This window comes from Ambystoma mexicanum, chromosome 1p (assembly GCF_040938575.1).
Source record: "Ambystoma mexicanum isolate Mex_15411 chromosome 1p, UKY_AmexF1_1, whole genome shotgun sequence".
Classification (NCBI taxonomy): Eukaryota; Metazoa; Chordata; class Amphibia; order Caudata; family Ambystomatidae; genus Ambystoma; species Ambystoma mexicanum.
This window is the reverse complement of record NC_090921.1, coordinates 810286196-810310643: the sequence shown is the minus strand read 5'-3', so window position 1 is coordinate 810310643 and position 24448 is coordinate 810286196. Positions and strand designations below refer to the sequence as shown.

The 24448-nt window shown below is 47.2% G+C and overlaps 1 protein-coding gene across 1 annotated transcript in view; it reads left to right on the top strand.

The window, feature by feature from the left end:
* The window catches only part of PLEKHO1 (pleckstrin homology domain containing O1), a 156259-nt gene extending 135566 nt beyond the window's left edge, over positions 1-20693 (top strand). Inside the window, exons 5-6 of the mRNA XM_069652290.1 lie at positions 1641-1742; positions 19872-20693. Of these exons, the coding sequence (XP_069508391.1) occupies positions 1641-1742; positions 19872-20588 (819 nt within the window). The 3' untranslated portion in view covers positions 20589-20693. The remainder of the gene's footprint in view (positions 1-1640; positions 1743-19871) is intronic.
* The last annotated feature ends 3755 nt before the right edge of the window (positions 20694-24448 follow it).

Below are 24448 nucleotides of genomic sequence, written 5' to 3'. Positions count from 1 at the left end.
AGTAGAGCTTGCAGATGGCCAGTCACACTATGAACAAATGGCCAGTTCTCTCGCAGGGCACATAGCCCTCCTAGTTATTTATGTATTTATTTATTTGCTGGGCATTTGTATGGCGCCTATACACAAGTGTTTCAAGGCGCAGTTCTATGAATTCTGCCAGACGAGGGTTAAGGACCTGAAATATGTGCACCCGAAAAAGAAAGGAGGGACAGCATTGTGTCTTTTCAGTGGAAAAGATGTTCTTAGATAAGCAGTCATAATTTGAGGTTAAAAGGGGTTACATTTCGAAACAACCCAAAAACGTGGGTGAAACTATTGAACAGCTATCAGCATTTGGGGGGTGCCTGGAACAACCCATCTGAATGTGTGAAAGTCGTGAAATGTTGAATGGACGTATGCTGTATGCAGAACAGAAGCGCAGGCATTAACTGCACAAAGAGGCCCCCGGCTTCCATGTTTTGTAGAAGGTGTGGTCATTGGCAGCCTGAAAGGTGTGAACTTTGCTCCTTAGAGTGGTACTGCACCCGCACTAAAGGGAACATCAGGACACGGAAGAAACATGTAAGACACAGACACACCATAGTAAACATCACCAGAAGGTAAAGGCCAAAAGGGGAACCTGGCTCTTGGAGTACGTTCGGAACAGGTGCTTCTGGAGCCAGACTTTAGCAGGCACAGCGCCTCGGACAGGAGATGTTGGGTACCCTTGGCCTGGCGAGACGCATCTCCTCTTCACACATGTGGCGAGGGTAGTTGCCATCTGACGTACTGCACAAGTGTGCAGACACTGCACGGGGGGATGCCGGCCGGTCTGTCTGCCCCCCATGCCGCCTCTGCTTCTATGTGGCATGCCTACTGGCGTTCCAAGCATGTGGCGCACACAGCCACCGAAGGAGATTTGAAGTCTTTGCCAAAAAATAAGAGTGCACTGGATCCAGGCTGTTAACATATTTGTAAATTACTTATGAGGAGGAAAACACCCGCGATGGGTGGCCCAGGGGACACTTTCAAGTCAGGATGTGGTTGCCACTTCCAGAGAGGTATGTGCACAGGCAACCTCGAAGGGGGGCCCCATCTGCTCTGCATATGTAAGAAGCCATTTAACGGACATCAGTTCCTGGCAGATAGGAAGGCTGACTTTAGGATGTGTCCTATTGCGTAGCTACAGACGGCTGCGAAGGGCCATGGGCCTCATTACGAGGTTGCCGGTAACCTTGCATTACCAAATCCTCCGCCTGACCTCCCTGTGTTACCAGGATATCACAGGCGGCGGTACGGGAAGTTCCCCTTCCCATGGAGCCCCACTCCATGGGAACACTGAAGCCCCAGCACTGTTGGCAACGGTGCCGCTGCTTCAGTGTAAAACCTGCCGGTAGGGGCCTGAACTACTGGTAAACTCGGAGGGACCCGGTCCGGAAATAAAGGTGACAGTGTTGTTACCGGCACCTTTATTTCCAGACCGGGTCACTCGAAATGAGGTCTAATGCCTTCTAATTGTGTGATTGTCCATTGGAAGAGAGTATCATTCACAAGTAATCTGTGGGAACCCCAAATACCCACATTGATGGGTGTGACTATTTGGCGTATGGCTACAGAACAGCTTGAGCATAGCTTTACACGCTGTATATCTTTCTTTGCAGGTCACTGTGGAGGAGGATAGCTTTCTTGCCCACCTGACACGCGACCGAGCTAAAATCCAACATTCCCGCCGCCCTCCTACTCGGGGCCACCTCATGGCTGTGGTGAGTAGATGAACCTTTCTTTTCTTTCAAAGGCATATCACAATGCACGGAACTGACGAGACGAGGCCGCCCTTCAGCAGAAGGGAAAGCGAGGTTTTAAAGGAGAGAAGTCATGTATCTCATTGCTCCACTGTGTCTGTCTAAATGAAATGCTGCTAACGATGACACCCACTGTAACTAACACCTGCTATGTTATCTCTGTAACTGTAACCAAGCAAGCTCACCGTAACAGCACCGCGATACCCCGGGCCGATGTGCGCTTTATAAATTCAAATAAATAAATCACAAGTGCAATGTAGTCGCAAAGCAGCCTCTTTATGGCCGAATCCTGCCCTGCATCTGTATTGCGGCCCCTTCCCAGGTCTGAGCATCTTCAGTCTGTTTCTTCAATGGACAGAGATAAGAGGGACACTCCAGGATTCATGGCCATTAACTCTCGAGAATATCCACCTCTAATGAGAATCAAGCAGCTGGTAGAAGCCTATGGTATGGGGGAGTGAGAGGGCAATAAGTGAAGTCTTGGGAAGGCTCTCGCGAACTTCGAATTCTCTAACCCTCTTTTATTCACTCTCTCAGGGTCATTTATTCAGCGCAACACTCTTCCCCGCTCTTTTATTCTTGCTTCTCCGGTTTTTTTTATTTCCAGTTTTTTGTTAAATACAGACTAGCTTTATATTCGAATCACGTGGTTTCTAAACGGGCACGGGATTGGTAGAGGTTGTGTATCTGCGCACACTGCAGCTCATGTGACATTAGAAATACAAGTAGACCATGGTTGCTGAAGGACATGCAAGCAATTTGTTTTGAGCCACTGTCATTGCGCGGGAAACGTTTGTCTTAATGCGCTGTATCTGTGTAAAGGAACTCTTGAGCATTTACTCGTCTCGGGATGCCTTCGCCCCATTGCACTTCTAACGAACCAGTCAATAGTTTTTTTTTTTAAACATCTTTTTATTAAGGTCGTGGCAGGTACATGACTCGCTCCAACAGTACAAAAAGAATATCATACAGTGGCACATTTTGCATTTTCACAGGTGGTACATATTCACATAGAATTTTCATTGTCTGACGGCAGTTCACATAAGTATGTCCTGAACGGGCCCCAGATGTCCTTCGGTCGGCTCATTCTCGACTGAGTCAGTACATATTGTTCCTCATTCTCATTTACGTATGTCAATTCTCGTAGAAAGGTGTTCATGCTCGGAGGTGTAGGGCTTTTCCAAGCCTGGAGGATACATTTTTTAGCAACTGCGCATGAAACATTAAAGAGTCTTCTAGTCCTCTCAGAGCACTTCCCTATATCGCCAAACAGATATTTTTGTGGAGACAGGAATGGGGATATTTGTGTGATTTCCGCCAGCAATTCAGCCACCCTCCCCCAGAACCGCTGCAGCTCAGGGCAGTCCCAATACATGTGGAAGGACCCTGCTTGTGGGGTGCCGCATTTAGGGCATTCGCTCGAGGAGTCCGGTAAAAACCTCGCTACTGTGGCCGGCGTATAGTGTAATCTATTTAGAATTTTTTATTGTATCTGGCGTAGTCCTGCATTGAGCGAAACTTTTTTAGCGAGTGAACAGTACTTCACCCATTTCTCGTCAGGTATGGGCATCTGCAAATCTGTTTCCCATTTTTCTTTGACATTGTTGATCGTGGGGGTGTGGGCCTGCACCAAAGCATATAATTTGGAGACTCCCAGATCCCCTTGAGTTGTGATCAGTTGTAAACATGGGTGTGAAAGTGGCTCATCAGGAAAGAGGGGCCATCTAGCCTGGAATGCTGATCTCATTCGGTAATACTGGAGTGTCCGAAGCGGTCCTCTTCCCAAGGCCCTTAAAATATCTGTTAAGCTTACAAATTTCCCCTCTATGAACATGTCCCCCACCACCATTTCCCCGTTAGGGTTCCATGCTTCCTGCATGTCCGTATCAAACGTGGGAGGAATGCCGGGAAGATTCCACAAGGGAATTTGCGGGAGGTTTTTCAATTTTAAGTCTCCGACAAATTGCCCCCCAACCCCGGACAGTGCAGCTCGCCGGATCATATTCACACATGTCTCTATGCCGTGGGTCGAAAATAATTGATCTTACATCAGAGGGTGCAACTGTGTGTGTTTCTATCCATGCGTGAGGTGCATCTTCTACCTTCTCATACCAATATCTCGCAAATTGCGCTTGTGCAACCAGATAATAGAGTTCAAAGTCCGGGGCAGCTATGCCTCCGGAGCTATATGGTTCCACCATTTTCTCCCACCCCATTCTAGCAGTCTTTCCGTTCCAAAGAAATGTGGTCACCATTGATCGCAGCCTGGAGAAGAATTCCCTGCCTGGCCATATCGGGATATTCACAAACAGATACAGTAGCTTAGGAAGGACGGTAATTTTTAGTACTGCTATCCTGCCATGCAATGAGATGGGGAGGTGTCTCCATATTACTAGTTTTGCATTAATTGACTCTAGTGCCCCTTCGTAGTTGTCAGTAAACAAAGATTGTCTGCTCCTGGAGACCAGCACGCCTAAATATCTAATATATCCCTCCGACCATTTAAGGCCATCCGTTATTTCCGGGCATTTAGTGCAAGGGGTGAGTGGGAAAATTTCTGATTTAGTATTGTTCACAGTGTAAGCGGAGTAATCAGCAAATTCGTGTATATCTGCAATTATGGGTGCAATGTTTTTGTCGGGTTCACGGATATATAACAGCGTGTCATCCGCATAAAGTGAGATCAGCTGATTAGAGCCTTTCATAGCTATACCCTTATCTTTGTGTCGTAATCTAACTGCAGCAGCCATGGGCTCTATCGTTAGGGCAAATAGAATTGGTGGGAACGGGCACCCCTGTCTGGTGCCCCTCCCCAGTTTGAACATGTCGGACATGATTCTATTGGTACAGACTCTAGCCCCAGGTTTTGTATAGAGTAGACGGACATATCCAATAAAATTGGGTCCCATCCCGAATGCCTCCAACACCGAGAAGAGGTACTCCCATGAGACCGAGTCAAATGCCTTCTCGGCGTCGAGGGAGACTGCCCGGATCAATTTGTGCCATGATCGCAAAACAGCCTGCGGAGGTTCAACGCGGTAGACCTCTGGGGAATAAACCTGTTTTGGTCCAGGTGGACCAGTGCGGGAACTATGGGTAGCATACGATTGGCCATGACCTTCGCAAAAATGTTTGCGTTGGTATTTATGAGCGAGAGGGGTCTGTAAGAGGACATGTCCTGGGGTGGGCGTCTGGGCTTGGGAAGCACTGTAATTATAGCTTCCCTCATTGTCAGGGGCAATATACGCTGTTCGAGGGCCTCCTCCCATGTTCTGAGTAGGATAGGGGCTAGTTCCTCATGGAACTCCTTATAGAATTCAGCCCCCAGCCCATCCGAATCCGGGGCTTTACCCGATGTGAGATCTCTGATCGCCTCAGCGATTTCTTCTATCGTGACAGGCAGCTCCAAAGCCAATTTATTTTCGCCTGGGAGCGTCAGAAGACCCAGTGAGGCCAAGTATTCTTTTATCTCAGTGGGGGTTTTCCGGTCTCTATTCGCATATAGTGCTTTGTAGAATTCGACAAATTCATCATTAATACCCTTGTCGCTTGTGACCATTACATTTGGAGCTGTTTGAATGGCGTCTATCGGGGTGTTATTTGTTTCATTCCTGATCAAGTTGGCCAGCATCTTCCCCGCCTTATTCCCCTCTCCGTAGCGGCGCGCCCGTATGGGGGCCGCGATGTATCGTACCTCCCTCGTGGCTAAATTGTCGAAGTTCCTAAGGAGTTTGTGAATTTTAGCAAGGGTGTCCCTATCATGAGTGCGTTCTTTCAGTTCCCGCTCCACCACCTCAAGTTCCCGTCGCACCCCCTTCAAGAGTCCCGTTGATTTGGATATAAGGATCCCTCTAACCCAAACCTTGAATGTTTCCCACACTGTGGATACCCGATCTACCGTCCCCATGTTGTCTACAAAGAAGTTGGTTATCTCCTCCTGTAGTGCCTTAGCCACGTTTGTATCTCCTAGCAATCCCCCCAGCATTCTCCACCTTCTCGCCGGTCTGGGAACATCCTGGAACGCGAGGCTCAGTAAGACTGGGGAGTGATCGGACAGCGTGCGGGGGAGGATCGTGCAGAGCTGCAGCGTGCTCGAGATGCCCGAGGATATAAACCAGTAGTCTATACGCGATTCACTGTCATGCACGGATGAGTAATATGTATATTGCCTATAATCCAGGTGCAACACCCGCCAAGCGTCTATCAGTGACAAATGCGGAAGGAGTTGGTTCAGAGTTACCGCCGTTTTCGTGGGTGCCCTCACCACTTTAGTTGACCTATCCAGCATGGGGTCCAGTGCAACATTAAAGTCGCTGCCCCATATAATAGTTGTTGTGTCGTGCTTGTTAAGAATGTCGAGTATTTTCAGATAGAAATTTGGGTCATCTATATTAGGGGCATAGGTGTTAACCAGGGTTATTTGTCTACCAGCCGTTTCCCCCCACACCAACACATATCTTCCCATTGGATCTGCCTCGTGTCCCTTGGTACGGAATCCCAATGCAGGATGTATGAGTGTTATGACCCCCCTGGATTGTGAGGAATATTCTGTATAATAACGTAGCTTGCCCCATTTAGCCATTATACTTTTGTTAACCGCTCCCTGAGCGTGCGTCTCCTGGAGCATTAGGATCTGAGGACCGTGCCTGGCGTCATAGTTCCCTACCTTCCTGCCTTTCATCGGGTTGTTTAGCCCCCAATAAGGTTATCTTCACCCCGTCACCTGTTCCCCCATACATATAATCCGTGCCATTGTTTCCACCATAACTTAAGTTTACCTGATGTGGGTGCAGCGTGCACCCGCCAGACCTGGTTTCAACCAACCTGGAACTTAAATTAAACCAATCCATCCCCCAGGTCCCTAACATGCCCTGGTAGCAGTAACATTCTGTAACTTCCCGGTTTCCCCAACCCCACCCTCCACCCACATCAACCGCTCCAACTTGACGATGTACCCTTGAAACTTGTAGGAACCTTCCTGTGGGTGCCACTTTGTCGTCACGAGGCCACCAGAGCAGGCTCACGACCCGCTTCGAACGTTACTCAGAGCCCCCCAGCGGGAGCAGAATTCCGTTACACATCAATAAAGCAACAACAGAGGATATGCGCGCAACCTGGTTCAGTCAACAGGGCCCCGGTCCCGCCCACCCCCCGGAGGTGATCTTCCGTTCTGGTCCGGCCCACGGCCTCTAGGTGGTAGGGGTATAGTTGCTTCCACATACGCCAGAGCAGCAGCGGGGTATCGAAAAAGTGTGCCCTTCCTCCATACTGAATTCGCATCTTGGCCGGGAATATTAGCGCATATGGGACCTGGCATGCCCTCAATAGCCGCTTGACCGGCTCATATGATCGCCTGGCAGCCTGTACCCCCGCAGCAAAGTCCGGATAAAGATGTATGGGGTTCTCCTCATATTGTAGTGTCCCAATTTCTCTTGCCTTCCTAAGTATTGTATCTCTGGCTCTGTAGTTCAATAGTCTAGCAATGATAGTGCGCGGCGGGGCCCCGGGTTTCGGCACAGGGGCTAGAGTGCGATGCGCTCGCTCAACCAGGAATTGGCTCAAAAAGGATTCTGTCCCAAAAAGAGTCTTAAGAAGGTTTTCCACTTGCTGTTCCATTGCGCCTTTCCTGAACTTTTCCGAAACCCCCACAATCCGAATGTTGTTTCTTCGGGATCTGGATTCTAGGTCCTCGCATTTACTTTGCAACGCGTTCATGCCTGCCTTAAGCTGCGCTATGTCACGATCGTGTCACGCAAGGGTGTCTTCATTTGTGCCAATTCTGTCTTCGGCTTCAGTGATTCTGAGGCTCTCCTTGTCGACTCTTGTTTTCAGTGCTCCAATAGTGTTGACAATGTGATCTAGCTTCACATTAAGGGATAGGAAGCCATTCTGTACTATCGTGGTAAGGCGATCAACCCTGCCGCCGCTGTCCACGACAGGTACAGCTTTGATGTTGTCGACGGATCTGGTTCATGGCCGACTGCCTGGCTGCTGGTGAATGAGTCCATCAGGCCCTTCTTTTTCCCGGTCGCCCCCTCTGTTGCTTTTTCTTGTTTCCTTGTGTTTCCCATGTCTGCCACACCAGCCGGCCCACCACCACGGCCCGACGGGGGTTATGGATCCTGTGGGACTATACTGGATATCCGTAGGGGTAGGCCGCCCGTGCCGTGTAGGATACTATCTCTCGAGTGGGCTTGTTCAGGCTGGGGTACCACGAAAATGGTGTTTTATGGGGCCATCAGTGTCCAGGGCCTAGAGCCAGCAGAGGTTGTGGGCGCCCGTGGCCCAGTTGAGCTGGTATACTTGTTAATTCGCCCACTTGCAATGGACTGTGTCCTCCCACGTAGAAAGGTGCTGATTATCCCAGTTAATGTTCGAGTCGGTGCAATGTCTAACTTGGGCACTTGTATGCGGTCACTCACCTGACCATGCAATCTTGGGACCTGATTAGCGCACAAGGGTGATCAGCCTGTTCAGCAAAACAGCGGCTAGGATCGGCGAGCGCCTCCGCCCCGTGTAGACCACAGAAGAAGCCTCCCTCGTTATTTATGCACCAATTGAAGCCGGCCTCCTCTTGTCGCAAGGGACCCCGGTGTATCGCCGTCTCGGTCGTGCTCCAACACAGCGCCGCCAGGTAACAATGGCACCGAAGGTGCCCGAATTAGGGCCCCGGCGTGGCGCTCCCAGATCCTGTCCGGCCCCATAGCGCAAAGTGGGCAAGGGGAAGGCCTCAGGTACTTTGCCCCCCAACCGCTGAATGCCGTATAACTCACTGTCTCAGCGGCACCGAGCCCTGCGCCGTCTCCACCGCCAACTTGCAGGAAATATAGCACGTGCAGCGTGCCCCGGCTACAGGCCAGGAAATGGAGTCTTCCCTTCCCCTGACAGCGCCGCTCCTCCGGTCGCGGTCCAGGTCGGGGGGAAGGATGTCACGCCGCCCGACGACGGCCCGCTTCTCAGCACCCGCCACGTCTTAGCAGGGAGGGCCAGTTCTCGCCCAACAGGATCGCCTCTATAACTGCGAAGGCAGGGCCCAACCGGGCTCCTCCGGTCACACCTCGCCACCGGTCCGCAGCAGGGCCGACGGGCCAGCAGCACTCACCCGCACAGCCTAAGCGCACGGGACCTAGGGGGGCCACCTCAGCCGATCCGCAGTGCCCACAGGTCCAGCTCTGCGACCTCAGCACAGCAGCTCCTCCTCTCTATGCCTCTTTGGCCAGAGCGTCAGCGGCGTGGGGCGCAGATCAGCCGGACGTCCTCCGCGGCACACTCCTGGGCCCTCTCCCGCTCACTCCGCCAAAGCCAATATCTCCGTGAATTTTAGACCGCCGCTCCCAGGTTTTCAGTCGGGTGTAGACTGGGCCATAGTGTACCCTTTGCTCGACTCCGCTATCCGCTGGTGGCTCCGACACAAGATTCAATTATAATTCGGATGTCTGTCGTGCCGGAGCTCTCAATTCAGGCGGCCATCTTAGTCGTGCGCAACAGCGCCCCCCTCGAAACAGTCAATAGTTTCTGATGTATTAGCCCTCAGGAGCGTAAGGAAATGAGTTCAACAACATGTATTTGTTCCATCACAATTATTTGTATGGATAATGATCACGTGTTTCCGATATATTCATGTTGAACATGCACGTAATGATGGAACTATTTTGGAGAGCTTCTGAGACAATAAGCAGACAGAGATGGGGTTTACATAAGACATCGATATCAGACTTCGGAAGTACCGCTTGCCACTGACTGAGATAGCGGATTTAGACCTTTACATCACTCTGTAGTCATGTGTACTAAATACCTTCTGGGTGTTGGGGGTTAAGCATGCCTAGCTGGCCTAGGGCATGTTGAAATGTGGGTTTGAGGTACCCTAATTAGTTGGAGTTGAAAGATAGGGTAACTATTCATCGACGTAAGAATGTGTTGCTGCCAGTGGAGGGATTCCATGGTAAGAGGGGGTTTGTAACTGCAATGGTAGGTGGAGGTCGGTTGAGTAGTCAGAGCGGCTGCCCCTTGATCCCATTTCCCTCTCTAATGCTCAGGCAGGGCCTTCACTTATGGGAAGCATCTGCAGAACACGCGGGAGCTCAGAGAGCCTGATTAGAGCACAGCTGCTGGGGCGGGGGGGGGGGCGGTAACGATCCAGGGTGCTGGTGAGGAAGCGATAAACCTTCCTTTATGTTCAGCATATTTAAATGCATTACTGACTTCATAGATTAAGCCTTTTCCCCGCTGATAATTAATTGCTGCTCGGCTCTAGTTTTAACCGCGCTCGCGAAACATTATGTTAGGGGAAAGCCCATTCCTATAAGCATGGATGATTCGTAATTTATAAGGCAGTTTATATCCTTTTATTTGGCTCTGCAGGCTCTTTACAGGCATTTTACACAGTTAACCGGTGCGGTGGTCTACTTTAGCTAGTCAGATTTCCAATTGCCGTCAGGGCCACAGTCTTGGTTATAATTCACTGCCAGGCCTCTCTCCATGAGGTCCTTCCAAAGGGACGGGAAAGCAGGCATCGCTTCCACAGAATGAGGATCTGCATCGGCATCCAGTCTCAATTTCGCAATCTTGCCTGGATTGCGTCTCGGCCTCCCAATGTCAGGCATTAGGTTGGTCTACTTATCATAACTTCTGCGTGAAGCTACATCTTTTTGTAAATGGAATAGTGATCTCTATATTTTATTTAAGAAAAGTGATCTCTCTCTGTCTCTCTTTGTCTCTCTCTCACTCTGTATATATATAATATATTATTTGTATTTATTCATTTGATTAAGCAAAACGTACACGAGTAAATCTATCTATCTCTCCCTCTCTACATATATTTATATTTATTTATTCATTAATTTGATGAAGCGCAATTTACACCAGCAATGGCATCTTGGTGTTAAGAGTACGCTATTGTACTTTAGAGATAGATTTTCAGGTACCTTACTAGAGAGAAAAAGTCTTAGGGGAAAAGCGAATTCTCGATGGCCTTCTGGAGAGAAAGATTAGGAATGCACGGTATTTCAGGGGTGTGGCCACCAAGTGGTGAATGCAACAATGAAGTGATCAGGCCATTAGCAGATTGGGAGCTCAACAGTTTGGAGGGCTGATATCGTATCGTTTTCGATGCAAGAAATCTGGAACACTTAGCATGACATTTTCTAAAATCTAAGACCAAGTGCTTGGAGTTGTATCTGTTGATCAAGAGGGAGCCAGGGAACAGAGGGGATGGCATAGGAAACGTAACTCGTAATCCCACTAATATCCTAGCTGCTCCATTCTGGAGTCTAATAATCAATTATTTAGGGAACCCAAGGGACAGTTAATTACAATAGTCCAGTCTTCTTGATTAAATTTTTCATAATGATCACTTTTGCTGGAAATTTAAAAACTGAAATGTGTTTACTTTGGCTGAAACAAACCGGAATGAACAACACTGGGCATGTAAGACATTAAGGAAAGGAAAGAATCACGTTTTACGTCCAGATCAATGACCACTGGGACTGGAACGCAGCATTTACCCAGGCAAGGTGGCCAGAGAACAAGGGACCGAAGAAAATGGGAATAAAACCTTGGTCTTCATCATAAGCCTGTTGATATACATCCAGGTGTCAATGGCTGACAGACACGTGTTGAAGTTTGAGAAAACTTTACTTTGATCTCCGAGACACAACAAAAATTGCATATCCTCTGCATACCCATAAAAAGGTATGCCGAAAGATGGTCCTCAATGCACCAGGAGACTCACGTCTAGTTTAAAGAGAATAAGAGAAAGAACAGAGCCCTGAGGGACACTGCACGCGAGGGATCAATTAGAGGAATTAGTGAAAAGAGACACAGACTGGGAACAACCAGTGACAAAAGATTTCAGTCAATTAAAAGTAGTCACTGAACTGCCTTAATTGAAAATTTGGGCTAGAAGTAGCCAATTGTCGACAGTGTCAAAAGGGGCTCTGAAAGTTAAAAAAAAGATCAGGGCTATAACACTACCTCCAATGCTGCACACCGGAGATCTTCCAGGACACTCGCCGGTACGGTTCAGTACCCACCCCACCATGGTAACCTGCCGGATTATCATGAAGTAGAGCTGTAGATTCAAAGAAAGTTTGAATCCTGTCTGCCACTACCCTTTCCAAAATTTTGGATGAATACATTTTGGGAAGGTGTGAGATGGGATGGAAAATCCTGCACACAATAGAGTCAGGGACTGCTAGAGCATTTTTATATGCAAAGGGAATACTAGCAGATGTTAAAAGATGGATACATACATCATGCTAAGGCAGGAACAACAAAGCCAGCAACGGCCTTCATGACTGTAGCCAGACAAATGTACACATGACTGGCACCTCATCATTAATAGTTCTTCTTTCGGTACAGGGTGGAAGGAAGAGAAATCAAATTAAACAATATGTTGGGAGAAAGAATATCCTCATACTGCACCATATTAGAACATGAGGTACTCATTCCTTTCATTTAAGGATTCTGCAAGGGAGTTGAACAGGCCCCGAGAAGGTATAACCACGGAAGATGCAGCTTTTGGAGAAATCAGATCTTTCACAATATTAACCAACTCTTTGGATTCGTTTTCTGCCATATTCTCTTCCGGCGAACAATATTGTTTCTTGGCACTCCTTATTGTTAACTTATAACCTCGTAGAGCTGATCAAAACTGAATTTTGACTATGGGGTCATCATTTATTCACCATTTGCATTTAAATTATGCAGGTAACTGTGCAAGGAAGTTAGTTCATTATTAAACCGTGGATTATCTTAACTAGATTTTAAAGAGGAATGCATTCATTCTTTAGGGGCAATCCCGTCTAATGCAGCCAAATGGTTAGAATTGAAATCTAAATGAATGCCCTTATGGTAAGGTACATATGGATAGGATAAGATTGTGATTTTCAGGAAACAAGGTTTCAAGGCTATATAATAATTCTGGTTTGGGGAGTTGGGTTATAAAAAGGATACCTTTTCAGTTGAATCTAAAACATAATGTGACAATGGACCAACCACTGCCGTAGCTGGATTTTGGGGATTGTTAAATCTAGTTAAGGAGGTGACAAACATATGATCAAGAATATGGTCAAGCAGGGGAATCCACTATTTCGATTTGTCGAATGTCATGATGGGCGATCGAACCACAGATTGAAATTACCCATTATCACTAAAATACTTACTAAGTAGTTCTGTTACAAAGACAAATAAGTCTTTTTTTTAAAGAGGAAGATAATTTGGGCCAACATTATATTTTGAGAACTGTGAAAGTAACAGAACTTGGCAAAGAACAAGCAACTTAAAAGGGCCTCCACAAAGTGCAGAGTTGGTCAATGAAGTTGTTGGGGAAAAACGTTATTATGCAACATAGTCGCCACTCTGCCACCTCTCATTTTCTGGTCAGCATAAACATTTTTATAATTAGGAAGAACCAAATCTGAAAGGGGAGGGGACTGTAGTGTCATCCAATCAAATTTCATCAATATACAAAATGTCCAGCACATAATCCACAATAATATTTTAAATGAGCTGTGAATCTTTAACTGTTTACCTGAGTTTAGAAGCATAGCATAGAGATGGGGAAGGCAGAACTGAAAGGAAAGGGTGGCTGCTAAGCCACTTAAGTGCCAGAGTGGGCGGACCCTGCAATGATTCCTTATGAGAATTCAGGACAAACATACACGCCCCTAGCACCGAAGGGATTCTAAGGCCATAGTTTAGAGAGAAGAGTCATGGACCTCTTGTTCTCTCTGCTTAGAAAAGTGCTGCCCACACTGGTGAGGCCCAGCAAGGCAGATGCAGGTGTCTGGGCCTGCTCTAGGTACTATTGTTCAGAGGAGAATTTCGATGCTGGACTGTCCTTGAGGGCAGGACTTTAAACTGAAATGAAAATAGGCATTGCTTCAATGGTGCAGGACAGAGAGCCGACGCATTTCTATACACCTTCCTAAATGGGCACTGGCCCATGGAGCCGGCCATTTGTCCTTGTTTTATCTCCCTAGTGGGATTCCCACATGTTTGAAAAGTGTGACTACTGTTTCCATAGAATGACATCTGGAGTATACTGAATTATGTGACGTCGGCATATTCCCCTAAACCTTACAGCAACTGCCCTCTCTTGCACATGGCGATATTGTATTGCTCCACTAGTTGTGATCCAAGGAATGTTAGTACGTTACCTTTTCTGAGGTTCATACCACACATTCCTTTCATTCACAACAACCGTAAATATGGATATTATCACTAAACATCTGTACTCTTAAATGCTCTAAGATCAATATAACCTTTGTAGGTCTTCTATTTTCTTGGCAGCTTTTCCTTGCATCACTGCACTCCTAATTCCCATCTCTCACGTTACAACCCCTGTCCCCAAAGATCTTGCTGGCAATTCTCCTACCATTCCCATTTACCCCTGTGAATGCATTTAGAAACCCTGTAGAACCTCCATGCTGAACCACCCTGTCCTCTGATTGCATTGTGTGGCACTATTTGGACTTTCACAGGTTTGGAATATATGCATGTGCATGTGTCTGCATGTTATCATGTAATATTCTTAGGTCCCTGCACACCATTATCATTCTGCTAGATTTTCTCATGAATGGAGTATGCTGTTGCCTGCAGCCGTGAGAACTGTCTGTCTTGGGCCAAAGAAGCTCTGATTCAAATCGCTCTTCACTGTAAGACAAATACATTTTTCTGGAGCTAAAGGCTTGCTTTTGGGATCATTTGTATTCCCACAATGCGTTGCTCATGTGGCTCTAAACAGGAGCTGAACTTCCAGTTAGGGCTAGTGAGTGGCGCTGTGGCATGTGTGGCTTGCCTCTCATGGCGCGTTCACCTTTCACATTTCAGGTGACAGGTATTTTGTCAGGCATTTTAAAACCCTCCATAACTTTGCTGGTGATTGGTACACATGCCCCAAGTCTCTGTGTCGTGTGCAACGTGGATCTAACGACTTATTCTACGTTCATAAAAACAGTAAGAGCCTTCCACACCACTGTATCAATCAGTTAAGTAGATCATTATAAACCTCTTTTTGATAAACTGGGGGAATGTTACTCACTTTCAGAGCTACATGGACAGACCTTTCTTTAATAAAGATCTTGAATGAACATATAATTTTACCTTCCCTAATCTCCCTGATCATACTTTTGTGTACATAACTTCTGGGAAGACTTTTCTTGTTCACGAGTGGTGGTTTTAATCCCTCCAGCCTAACACTGAGACTTCTTTCTAGGAAGCACACTTTTCCAATCCATAAGTACTTCTGTACAACCTTTACTATCTATTTGTGGCTTTGGGTTTCCATATGAATTCCTACGCTTTTCTTTACACCCCTCCTTAACCATGTTTCTCCATAACCCATGGGTTATTATAGTGTAATGTGATCCAGTCTGCTAACAACTGTTCTTGTGTACCATCTATTGGATGGTAGACGGCATCCTCTTGGATCTCTTGGCAGCCTTTGGAACTGTACGTAACAGTACTCACCTTATTGGTTCTACCCCATAGCTGATTTTTATCTTCTCAGCAGAAAGGGAGATGTAGGTCAGATCGGGTCCATTACTCTCTAATCTCACTACTCTTGTGTGCGAGGATCACCGGGTTCCAAGCTTGCCATGATGTCGCTTAAGACATACCGGAAACCACTGACAGACCGCATTGCACCGCACACTGATACTTTCCATCCAAACGTAGGCAGATGACGTGCAAATTCCCTGGAATATCACCATCACATCCCATACTTTCTGCTCCAACTCAGGACTGGCTGGTTGACAAAACGCTTTGTCTAATTTTATGAGGAAGGACATCATCTACATTGGTAACCCATTCCCACCGCTCTCACCTTTGCCTGCCCCCGCCACCCCACCACCCTGGGGACTCCTCCGACCTTTGGTTCCCCATCTGAAAATCGTATTGGGGCTGTCTTTCACAACCACTTATCATTTGAGCCTCACAGCGAACTTGCTAAAATGTCATGTTCCACTTTCAGCTCCATGTCCCAAAGCCCCTAAACATGTCTCCCAAGAACTTCAAATTTTCCAAATCATAGCAGCAAGGTTAAACCATGGACTACCTTCAAGAATCAAACAAAAGGAGGTAGAACTCTTGCTGCCACCTGAGCCACCATGTGGAATGAACTACCAGAATCTGCTGGTAGCAGAGAGCTGGAGAGCTAGCTGCACTTCCGGTGGAAACTGAAAACCTCTCTCTTCAGGACTTCTTTTGGTCTGGACTCAGAGTCTGTTGGACACCCTCAGACCTTCCGGACTCAACTCTTGACGATTGTCCCCCCCCCCCGCGCCCCAGCTGTTTGCACTTTCTAGCCTTTGCACTTCCCTGGTGCACTTACCACTTGTTCATTGTTATTCAGCCAATGCTGTTCCCCATATGGCCCCTTTTGACGGGACATATCAGACTGTATACAAAGCCTGTGAAGATCTGATTCCTGTTCCCTTGCCTTTTGGTTTGGAGGCGCTGTGACGCGACTGAGTGTGGGGGTCACGCCACATATAAATACAGTACGTTCACAGAAAAAGACACTCTGCCGCATAATTGCATTTACTGTTAATATTCAAAACCACTTGTGAATTAGTCAGTGTCCAGCTCTTTTAAGCATATGCTTCTCTAATTCCTCTTTTCTTTAATGCACGTTCAATGATTTGACCCTACCTGCACCAAATAGCCCCTTTTGGTCTCCCCGCTGGGCAAAATGTAAAGGTCACAAGATGTTTAACAACAACAGGGGTACTTGGCAATGTCCTTTCCCCCTTTATCACTATTAGTATTTTTTCTCTTGCAATAGCGTTTAACCTTTTTTAGAAAACTGTTTGCATTAACATCTGCGACATTGTCTTACATTTCAATCTGAAATGTAACAGCGTTGGCACACCCCATCATGCGCTCTACTTTCTTAGCTAGCGGTACTGATCGATCACACTTTTACTGATTGTCCGAGAGCCGGTATGGATATATGGCCATCTGGCTCTTCGTAAGTCATATCATCTGCTCTGTGATCAACTATTCCGGTAGATGCCTATTCCAGACTCGCACCGTATGGCTAGTGGCTGCAGTGCGGATACAGAACCATCAATAGATTCTTCAGAGCCCTGCTTCCCGGAACATAAATTCTGGACGTTCCCCCCCGATGGTTCTTGGAGATGTTTATTTATCTTATTGCTTTTTCACAGTTTCATACTCAATTAGGGTATCCCATTTTCTCTTTTGCGCAACTGTCTCTGTTCCGTTCCACGTGCCATTCCTAAGGAATGTAACTACAGTTCTGGTTAAAGGATGTCCCCAGCATTCTCTCCACTCACTCCACGGCATGGCCTGTTCTCCAGGAGGGGCAGGATTGAACGATGTGCCGTAACATTTATACTTTGCATCTTTACTGGCACTTCAAACTACTTGTTAATGCAAATCAACAATGGCTTCCTGAGCCTGGTCGCTCCATGTGAATTGTACATAGACAGAGACCAATGTGGTTGTACAGTCGCCGGCCAGTGCTCAGGCATTGTGAAGCTTAAGAATAAGCCCTCATCACTGCCTGATATATCTCACATGTAGTTGAGTCTCGAATTCCGTTATTTTAAAGTCTCCCGGCGAAGGGAGCACACCTTCCAACATGCATTGCAACTAGTGGTGGAACAATGCAACATTAGCAAGGAATGTTAGCATGCCACTGTTGCAGAGAGACGCATCACATATTCTAAAGCCCAATACCCAAAATATTCTGTGAACTTAAATAAACCAGGCTACCAATCCCAATTGGGGATAAGTTGGTGATCTTTTTAGCTCTCCTCCCAGTGCTTATTAGTACTGGACCCGCTTGAAAGACTCATGAGATAAAGTGAACAGTGCGGACAGATTTAGTGGAACTGAATTGAGGCACTAGTGTCACCTATGCTTATGGGAAGGTCTGCCATCAGGTGCAGCTTGGTGGGACTGTCTACCATACTGCCATCATTTATTCATCACATCGGACACTGTGAGGCAACAGGATCAATCTTTGAGTACTCTTTGAAGCACCTTCCAGCATTCGATTCCTGGGTCGCTAATCGATGTTGCAATGCTGCTATCCGAGGGGATGTGTTGTGCTGATGGGCAGCGGGATGGGACCATCGGAGGGCGAGGGTGGTTGTGAGGATTCTTCACTGAACACTGCTCTGGCATCCTTGGGGACTGACTTCTTTCCAAGTTGGTGTGGTTGGTGTGCCAGTGGCCCAAGATTGCGCACCATGGACTGATGTAGGGTTCAAACGCAGCCTGCAAACACACTGGTTACATTACTGAAGCCTCAAAGCCTGGGTTTCCTAGTAGACCTGCCAACCAATAGTGAGTCTGACAAGCAGCTCTTCCTCGGATGCACCAGGGCAGTCTCACCCCTTCAGCATTGTTCTCAGCTGGCTGGTTGTTAGACAATGGAAGTTAGAAGAACAGGCACTCCATACATGTTCAGAACACATACAAAACATAGTGAAGGTTAGCGTAAGAGTTTCTGAATCTGGGGGGAAGGGGCATCAGAATCATTTCCTTCATATAGGTATCTATTTTTTCTGTTTAAATTACACCAACCTGGCACCCCATTTGTCTCCTCTGCTGGAATGGCACCTATTAGGTTGTGTAATTGTAAAAATGAGGGACAGCTCCTCGTGCAGCGTTCTAAAGTAGGGCCACACGATTAGACACATGCTCTGCTGTTGGATACTACCATTTTCAATCGGCAGTATTGTCCTAAGGCGGCCCATTCCCTCATGCCTGTCGCATGCATGGAAGGGATACAATGCACATACTGAGCGATGATCTCATATCTTTGTCAATGATGCCTTTGTGTGCAGATGCAACGATTGGTGCCATGCGAGGCCAAGCAGGAATGCCGTTTTAAGATCTTTCTTTATGCATTGTAGAAAGGAACATAACACTTATTTGTGGAATTCTTTAAATGCTGATGAATATTCACGTGATTTAATGTAGGTCAACTGAAAGATGACTTCCGTCGGTCACAACCAAAAGTGATGACCATTCAGTCAAAGTACAAAGTAGGGCTGTCTAAAGTGCCCTTGGGGGGTTCACTGCCTTCTCTTTGCCCTCAAAACATGTCCCCTTCCCTTTACATTTCTGCTGCTCTCTGTTCGAAATCTTACAAACTGCATTGATTATTCTGTGGCACACAATCAAAAGGGGGAGCGCGGCCATTCCTAAATATTGGAGAAACAAAGCTACTAAATGTAATGAAGGCATCCCGCGAGGCAGCCATGTGCCCCTGCACTATGAGAAGCGGATGCTAAATAAATAATATACTCAGAATCCAAACCACTTCGGAATCCTACTGGGAACCCTACTGTTGATCTGCTGGGTTCCATGCAAGCTGGGAAGGCAGCACAGTAGAACTAAGGGTTACATGCCATTTTACAGAACTCATTTTCAGAGTGGTACGTTTTACTGCCTCAGAAATATAATTACATTTTGTCTGTATTTTGGTGTCGGTAAAACGTACCACTCTGAAAATGGGTTCGGTAAAATGACTGGATACTGAACTGAGTTGTAACTAATGCAAAGAATGGAGCCTAGTTTAGAGCAATGATGTTTATCTGAGATCTTGGAAGTCTGAAGCAGCGCACATAGACTTCTCCAAGATAGTCTAGCATAGGGGCACTGGGAGGGTCCCAGTGCTCAACCATTCCCCGGGCGTAAGTGAAGCATTTAATGGTCTGCATATGCATTCACAAAGACATACACCAACAAACGGTGGCTGAGTTTTCATGTAGGAGGGGGCTTATTGTGAATCCACACACAAAACGTGTCCTATGCAGTGTTTTCTTCCACGGAAATGCTCACTCGTGTAAGGTGCTGTGATGCAGACATCATTCCCACAGCCAGCACACCGGCATGCAAGCTTCCCCGCCACACACCTGGAGGGGACGCGGATCAAAAGCAAATCCTACTGAGACTTGGATCCTGGGTGTGGCACGGAAGGGCTCAGAAAGTTGGAAAATGTTGATGGAAAAATCATGGAGAAAATAGCTTTTTTATTTAACTTGTGTATTTAAGATTCTTTGTCCCAGCTCAATGTAAACTTACATTTCTCTTTGTTTTTCCGTTTTGTAGGCATCTACCTCAACCTCTGATGGAATGTTGACCTTAGACCTTATCCAGGAGGAAGATGCGTCTCCGGAGGACAATGTGACCTGTGAGGAGAGCTTCCGCGTGGATCTGGATAAATCGGTGGCAAAGCTCGCCTCCATCCGCCGCAGATCTGATTCTGAAAATGTGCAACCATTGGAACAGGGTCGGTCTGGGAGTCTGCCAAGGAGAGGTCTACCCTCCTGGGAAAGGCGCATGCAACATAATGACTCCACTGAGAAGGCAACCACATACACTCCTCAGGTCCCAAAAAAGCTCTCTTACTCCGAAAAGAACAAATGTGCCTCCTTGGAGGAAATCCTGTCTCGCTCGGACTCTGCACACAGGGCGGTACTGAGGAAGAGCGTAGAGACCCACCTCAGCTCCACAGAGTCCGAGCAGCTGGCACGGATACAGGAACTCATTGCACTGAAACTGGAAAAAACCCAGCGGCTGCTCATAGAGACGCATGGCTGCGGGCAGGGCAAACGAAAGACAAAGGATTGCTCCTCCAAGTCAGACTCCGACAGCATATTACACGAGACGGAGAGGCTGCTTGAAGAGGCCACTTCTAGCTGGAGCCAGGCCAAGAAGGTGCTCGAGGAGATTAAAGAGCTCAGGGACCTGTACAAACAGTTGGAAATACAGCCATCAGACCCTAGACATAAACAGAGTCCGCACTACAGGAAGAGCTTGTTGTGAAAGCGGGTGATTACCCTGTCACTCATATGAACTGTACGCAGTGGGTGTGAATGGGGACCCGGCACCTGTTGGTGAACCGAGAAATAAAGGAATCTAAACTTTGAATGCGCGTTTTAATAAATCAATTGGATTTGTCTTTTTGCGGTACATATCTTGCAGTTTTTGTGTAACATGACAATCTCATCGAATTAGTATTATTTGCAATGCTTAGCATCAGAATCAGTTTGAATTGTGTACAATACACAGACCTTGAAGCTCATCATGACCCACAAGACACTAAAAAGGATATTGCATTTTAGTGTGTCAAAAGTTCAGCTTTGGCTTTGTGCTGAGGGCGTTCAGTCAACATTCAACTGCCACTGCGGGAGAGGAGTCAACATGATCAGTTGGCTCCAAAGGTAGAGAGAAAGTAGGAAAGATGGCCTTCCTAACATAGGCCTAAGAAATGAGAACGCGAGGTGGGCCTGGAGGTCTCCACCTGCTTCTAGATGCTGTACTCCATAAACTTTAAGGTGGGACACACCTCCAGAAAGATGAAGATAGGTTTGGCACTGCCCAAATGGACTGCGTTAGAAATGTCACTGAGGGACATGCAAGGACTTAAAAAGGAAGGGGGTATGAGCCATTTAAACTTCACCCGGGTGTACTAGCAATAGGGGTAGCATGGTATATTCCAGCAGAGGTGGTACGAGATCTGCCCCCAAAAAGATTGGCCAAAGTGAAAATACATTTTAGGAGGTCGACCTTAAGCTACTTCCCAAACCTAGACAAATGTACAATGTTTCAATTGTTTTTATTTAGGGGGTTTTATGAATTGAAAAACGTGACCATGTTTCCACATCTGAACACTGGTCCGCCACACCGACCTTGCAGAGAACAGAGGTTTTTTTGGTCAGTTACATGGGACGAGTGTCTGATCGGCCAATGGCTATAGCAACGGGGACTCGATGGAGATCATTCAATTGTTGGGGCCTGCCCCTTGACAGAGGGTGGTGGACTCCCGGCCCAACCAACTAGAAAAACAAGTTTCTTCCTTAGGTCCTTTGTGCAAATAATTGTGAATATTTAGAAAAGGATATGCTGCAAGAGATACATATTTTAAAAACAGAATTGTATCTGGACGCAGGCCTTAGCTGGGGATCTTCAGAGCAGTCAGTGACAGCGGGTCGTTTTGGGACCTAGTATTGACTTAGTAACAGTGAGAGTGATACAAGAGACTGATAGTAGCCGACTGTGCGCCCTTCTTTTTTTTTTACTTCACTATTTTTCCCCCCAATCCCATCCACGCTCCACCCCGCTACCCCTCTCCTGCCGAATTAACCAGTTGACATATTTTCCTTTGTTATTGCCCTGCTCCCTTCCGTCGGGTCAAGCTCCCTATACGCAGCTTCTAGGCCACCCCACATAAGCCAGAAACACTGGAAGAGGAACACCAGCTACTACAGGCGTTCCCACTCCCGCCCCTGTAAATCCCCATGCATATCCCTGTTGGGGCCAGCACCTCCCTTAGGCAACCTCTCCAGATAGCCTCTCAGTGGGCCCCGGGTATCCTTAGGTCGACATTGGGGTGATGACTGTGCTCCCTTAAAAGCATTAAGAGACCATGTGAGGGTTTTCCAGCCTGGCAGTTAGTTAAAGCAGGGCGTGCAGGGTTTTCATTCTTTCGATAGTGTTTAAGGAAAGGCAGGTTAAAGGAAAACACTTTTGCATTCTACGTTTGAATCCTCATTAGGTAAACAAGTGCAAGAAGGGGCTAAAGTGAATGCAATGTGTGGGTTCTGGATTTAAATATAAATAAAGTTTCAGGTTACGTTGGGAGCAGGATCTGGAATTATATGCCATATATCATTTGTAATAGTTTTCAGTCATTTCATTGATGAAAAACACTCTTACAATGAAATATATCCGTGAAGAATATTGCTGGGAGCTTTTTCCTCTTCCCATGCAAACGTAATTTAAAAATCCCGTCCTGCAATCACCCCCAGAATGCAAAAATGACATCTAGAAGTGGCTCAAAGTGACCCTCTTGTGTTGCCTGTTAACACGAAAATGAAGGAAACTGTCTTTAATGTGGTACGAATGCTGTCCCTCCAACACTGTGCCTAAAAGCCATCCCCAAGTCTCTATTCTATTTACGCATAATATGGGCCCCTTTCCCGGCCCACCATATCTCCTTTTTGCGTTAGGACCAATGTGTGTGTGTGTGTGTGTGGAGAGGGGTGGGCGGGGGGGGGGGGCTGTATCCCTCTTAACCCCATTTTCCCTCTTTGTATGGCAGAAAGGAGGGGCAGAACTGAACTTGCATTTCGTCTGTTTCCTTCCTCTCCGCCATACAAATGCTTCCAGCATTTGCGCCGGTATGGATTTTCATGCAGGTGTAAATGTTGTGGATCCCTATGGGCTCCGCCGGCTTTATGCACAAGCATGAAGCCGGCGGACTTCATAGGTTTCCATTGTACACGCTGCCTGCCATGCTCGCGTGGCAGGTAGTGTTTACTCATTTGCACGGCAGAGTGCAATTGTGAAGGGCAAAAGGCAGCGTACACCCGTGCAAATGACCAAAAAGTCGCAGCAGGGACCTGCTTACGTGTATGTCTACACGTAACGGCTCCCCGCTGCCAAACTACGCCCATGAAGAAAATTAGCTCCAATGTTATTTGCAAAAAGAAACAATATTTTGGCTGTTTTTCTTTTTCACCAGTGTTTTCTGCGCCGTTTTATATCACTACTCACCGGTGTAATGAATAGTGAGCAATTCACAGCCATCTTAGGTCACAAGTCTTCCCCTCATCTGAAGCACACAACATATGCCGTACAGGAAACCCGGCTGAAAAGGGATCACAGCTCCGCAGAAGGGCAGTGCACCAGTGCGTGCCGAATGCGCAACCGGGTAGGGAAGTGTGCGAGACACTTGCACCACCCAACAGCTGGGGCAGAAAGAGGCAGGTCAGGGGAGCGAGATGTGTTGTGGGTTGGAGCAGGAGGATATAATGAGTAAGGGAGGGGAGGGGAAACCTGAAGTGAGGCAACAAGTCATCATGCTTCAATGTGCACTTGCCTAATTGATGGCACTTGTGGTGGCGGTTTGCGTTGTATAGTGGGAACAGGGCAGAGGCTTTGGGGGCACTGGGATCACATGGAAAGAAGTAGAAGCAGTTATTAGGAAAGTGTGCAGAAAAAAGAGTGGTACTTGGAGAGCGGTGTTTGAAAGGCGGGGTGAATTGTGGCCGTGTCAGAGGTAAGCACACAGAACCATTCACAGTACTGTCAGAAAAGTCCAAGAAAACCAATCCGAGTGTGTATTTCTACACTAGCTCCAGTGAATCATCTTTTGCTCTGACTCTGGTTCACCAGTTCATTGTTTTACATTTCGCTTCCTTCTATTGCACAGCTGGGAAAACAAACTTGAAGTGGACTGTTCTACAGACAAATTGGGAAAGGTTGAGGCTTCTACAGGTGAAAAGAGTCAATTGCTGGGGACTGAGTGTTCCCCGGACCTCTCAGCGTATCACACGCACTAGTATCTCGATTGCCCTGTTGACTTTCACTGCTGGCAACACTGGATGCCAAAGCACTGGGTCCTGGTGTTGCCTGGCCAAATAAGGGAAATGCGCGCCTTCTTGTGAGTGTCCCCTGCGAAGGCTGCGAGCACTTTAATAAGGCACTGAAGAGTCTTACCTTCCTCTCCCCGATTGCCAACGAGCAAGGACAAAGAGACGGCAGACAGCCAAGTCCATCTCCATGCATGACTTCACACAAGCAGACGGAGTTGTGCTGCTGCCATAGGGTCCTGCGGTTCGTGCGGGTGTCCTGTGGTGTGAGGCAGAGAAACACATGGAGGCAGAGCTGCCTGTAAGCAG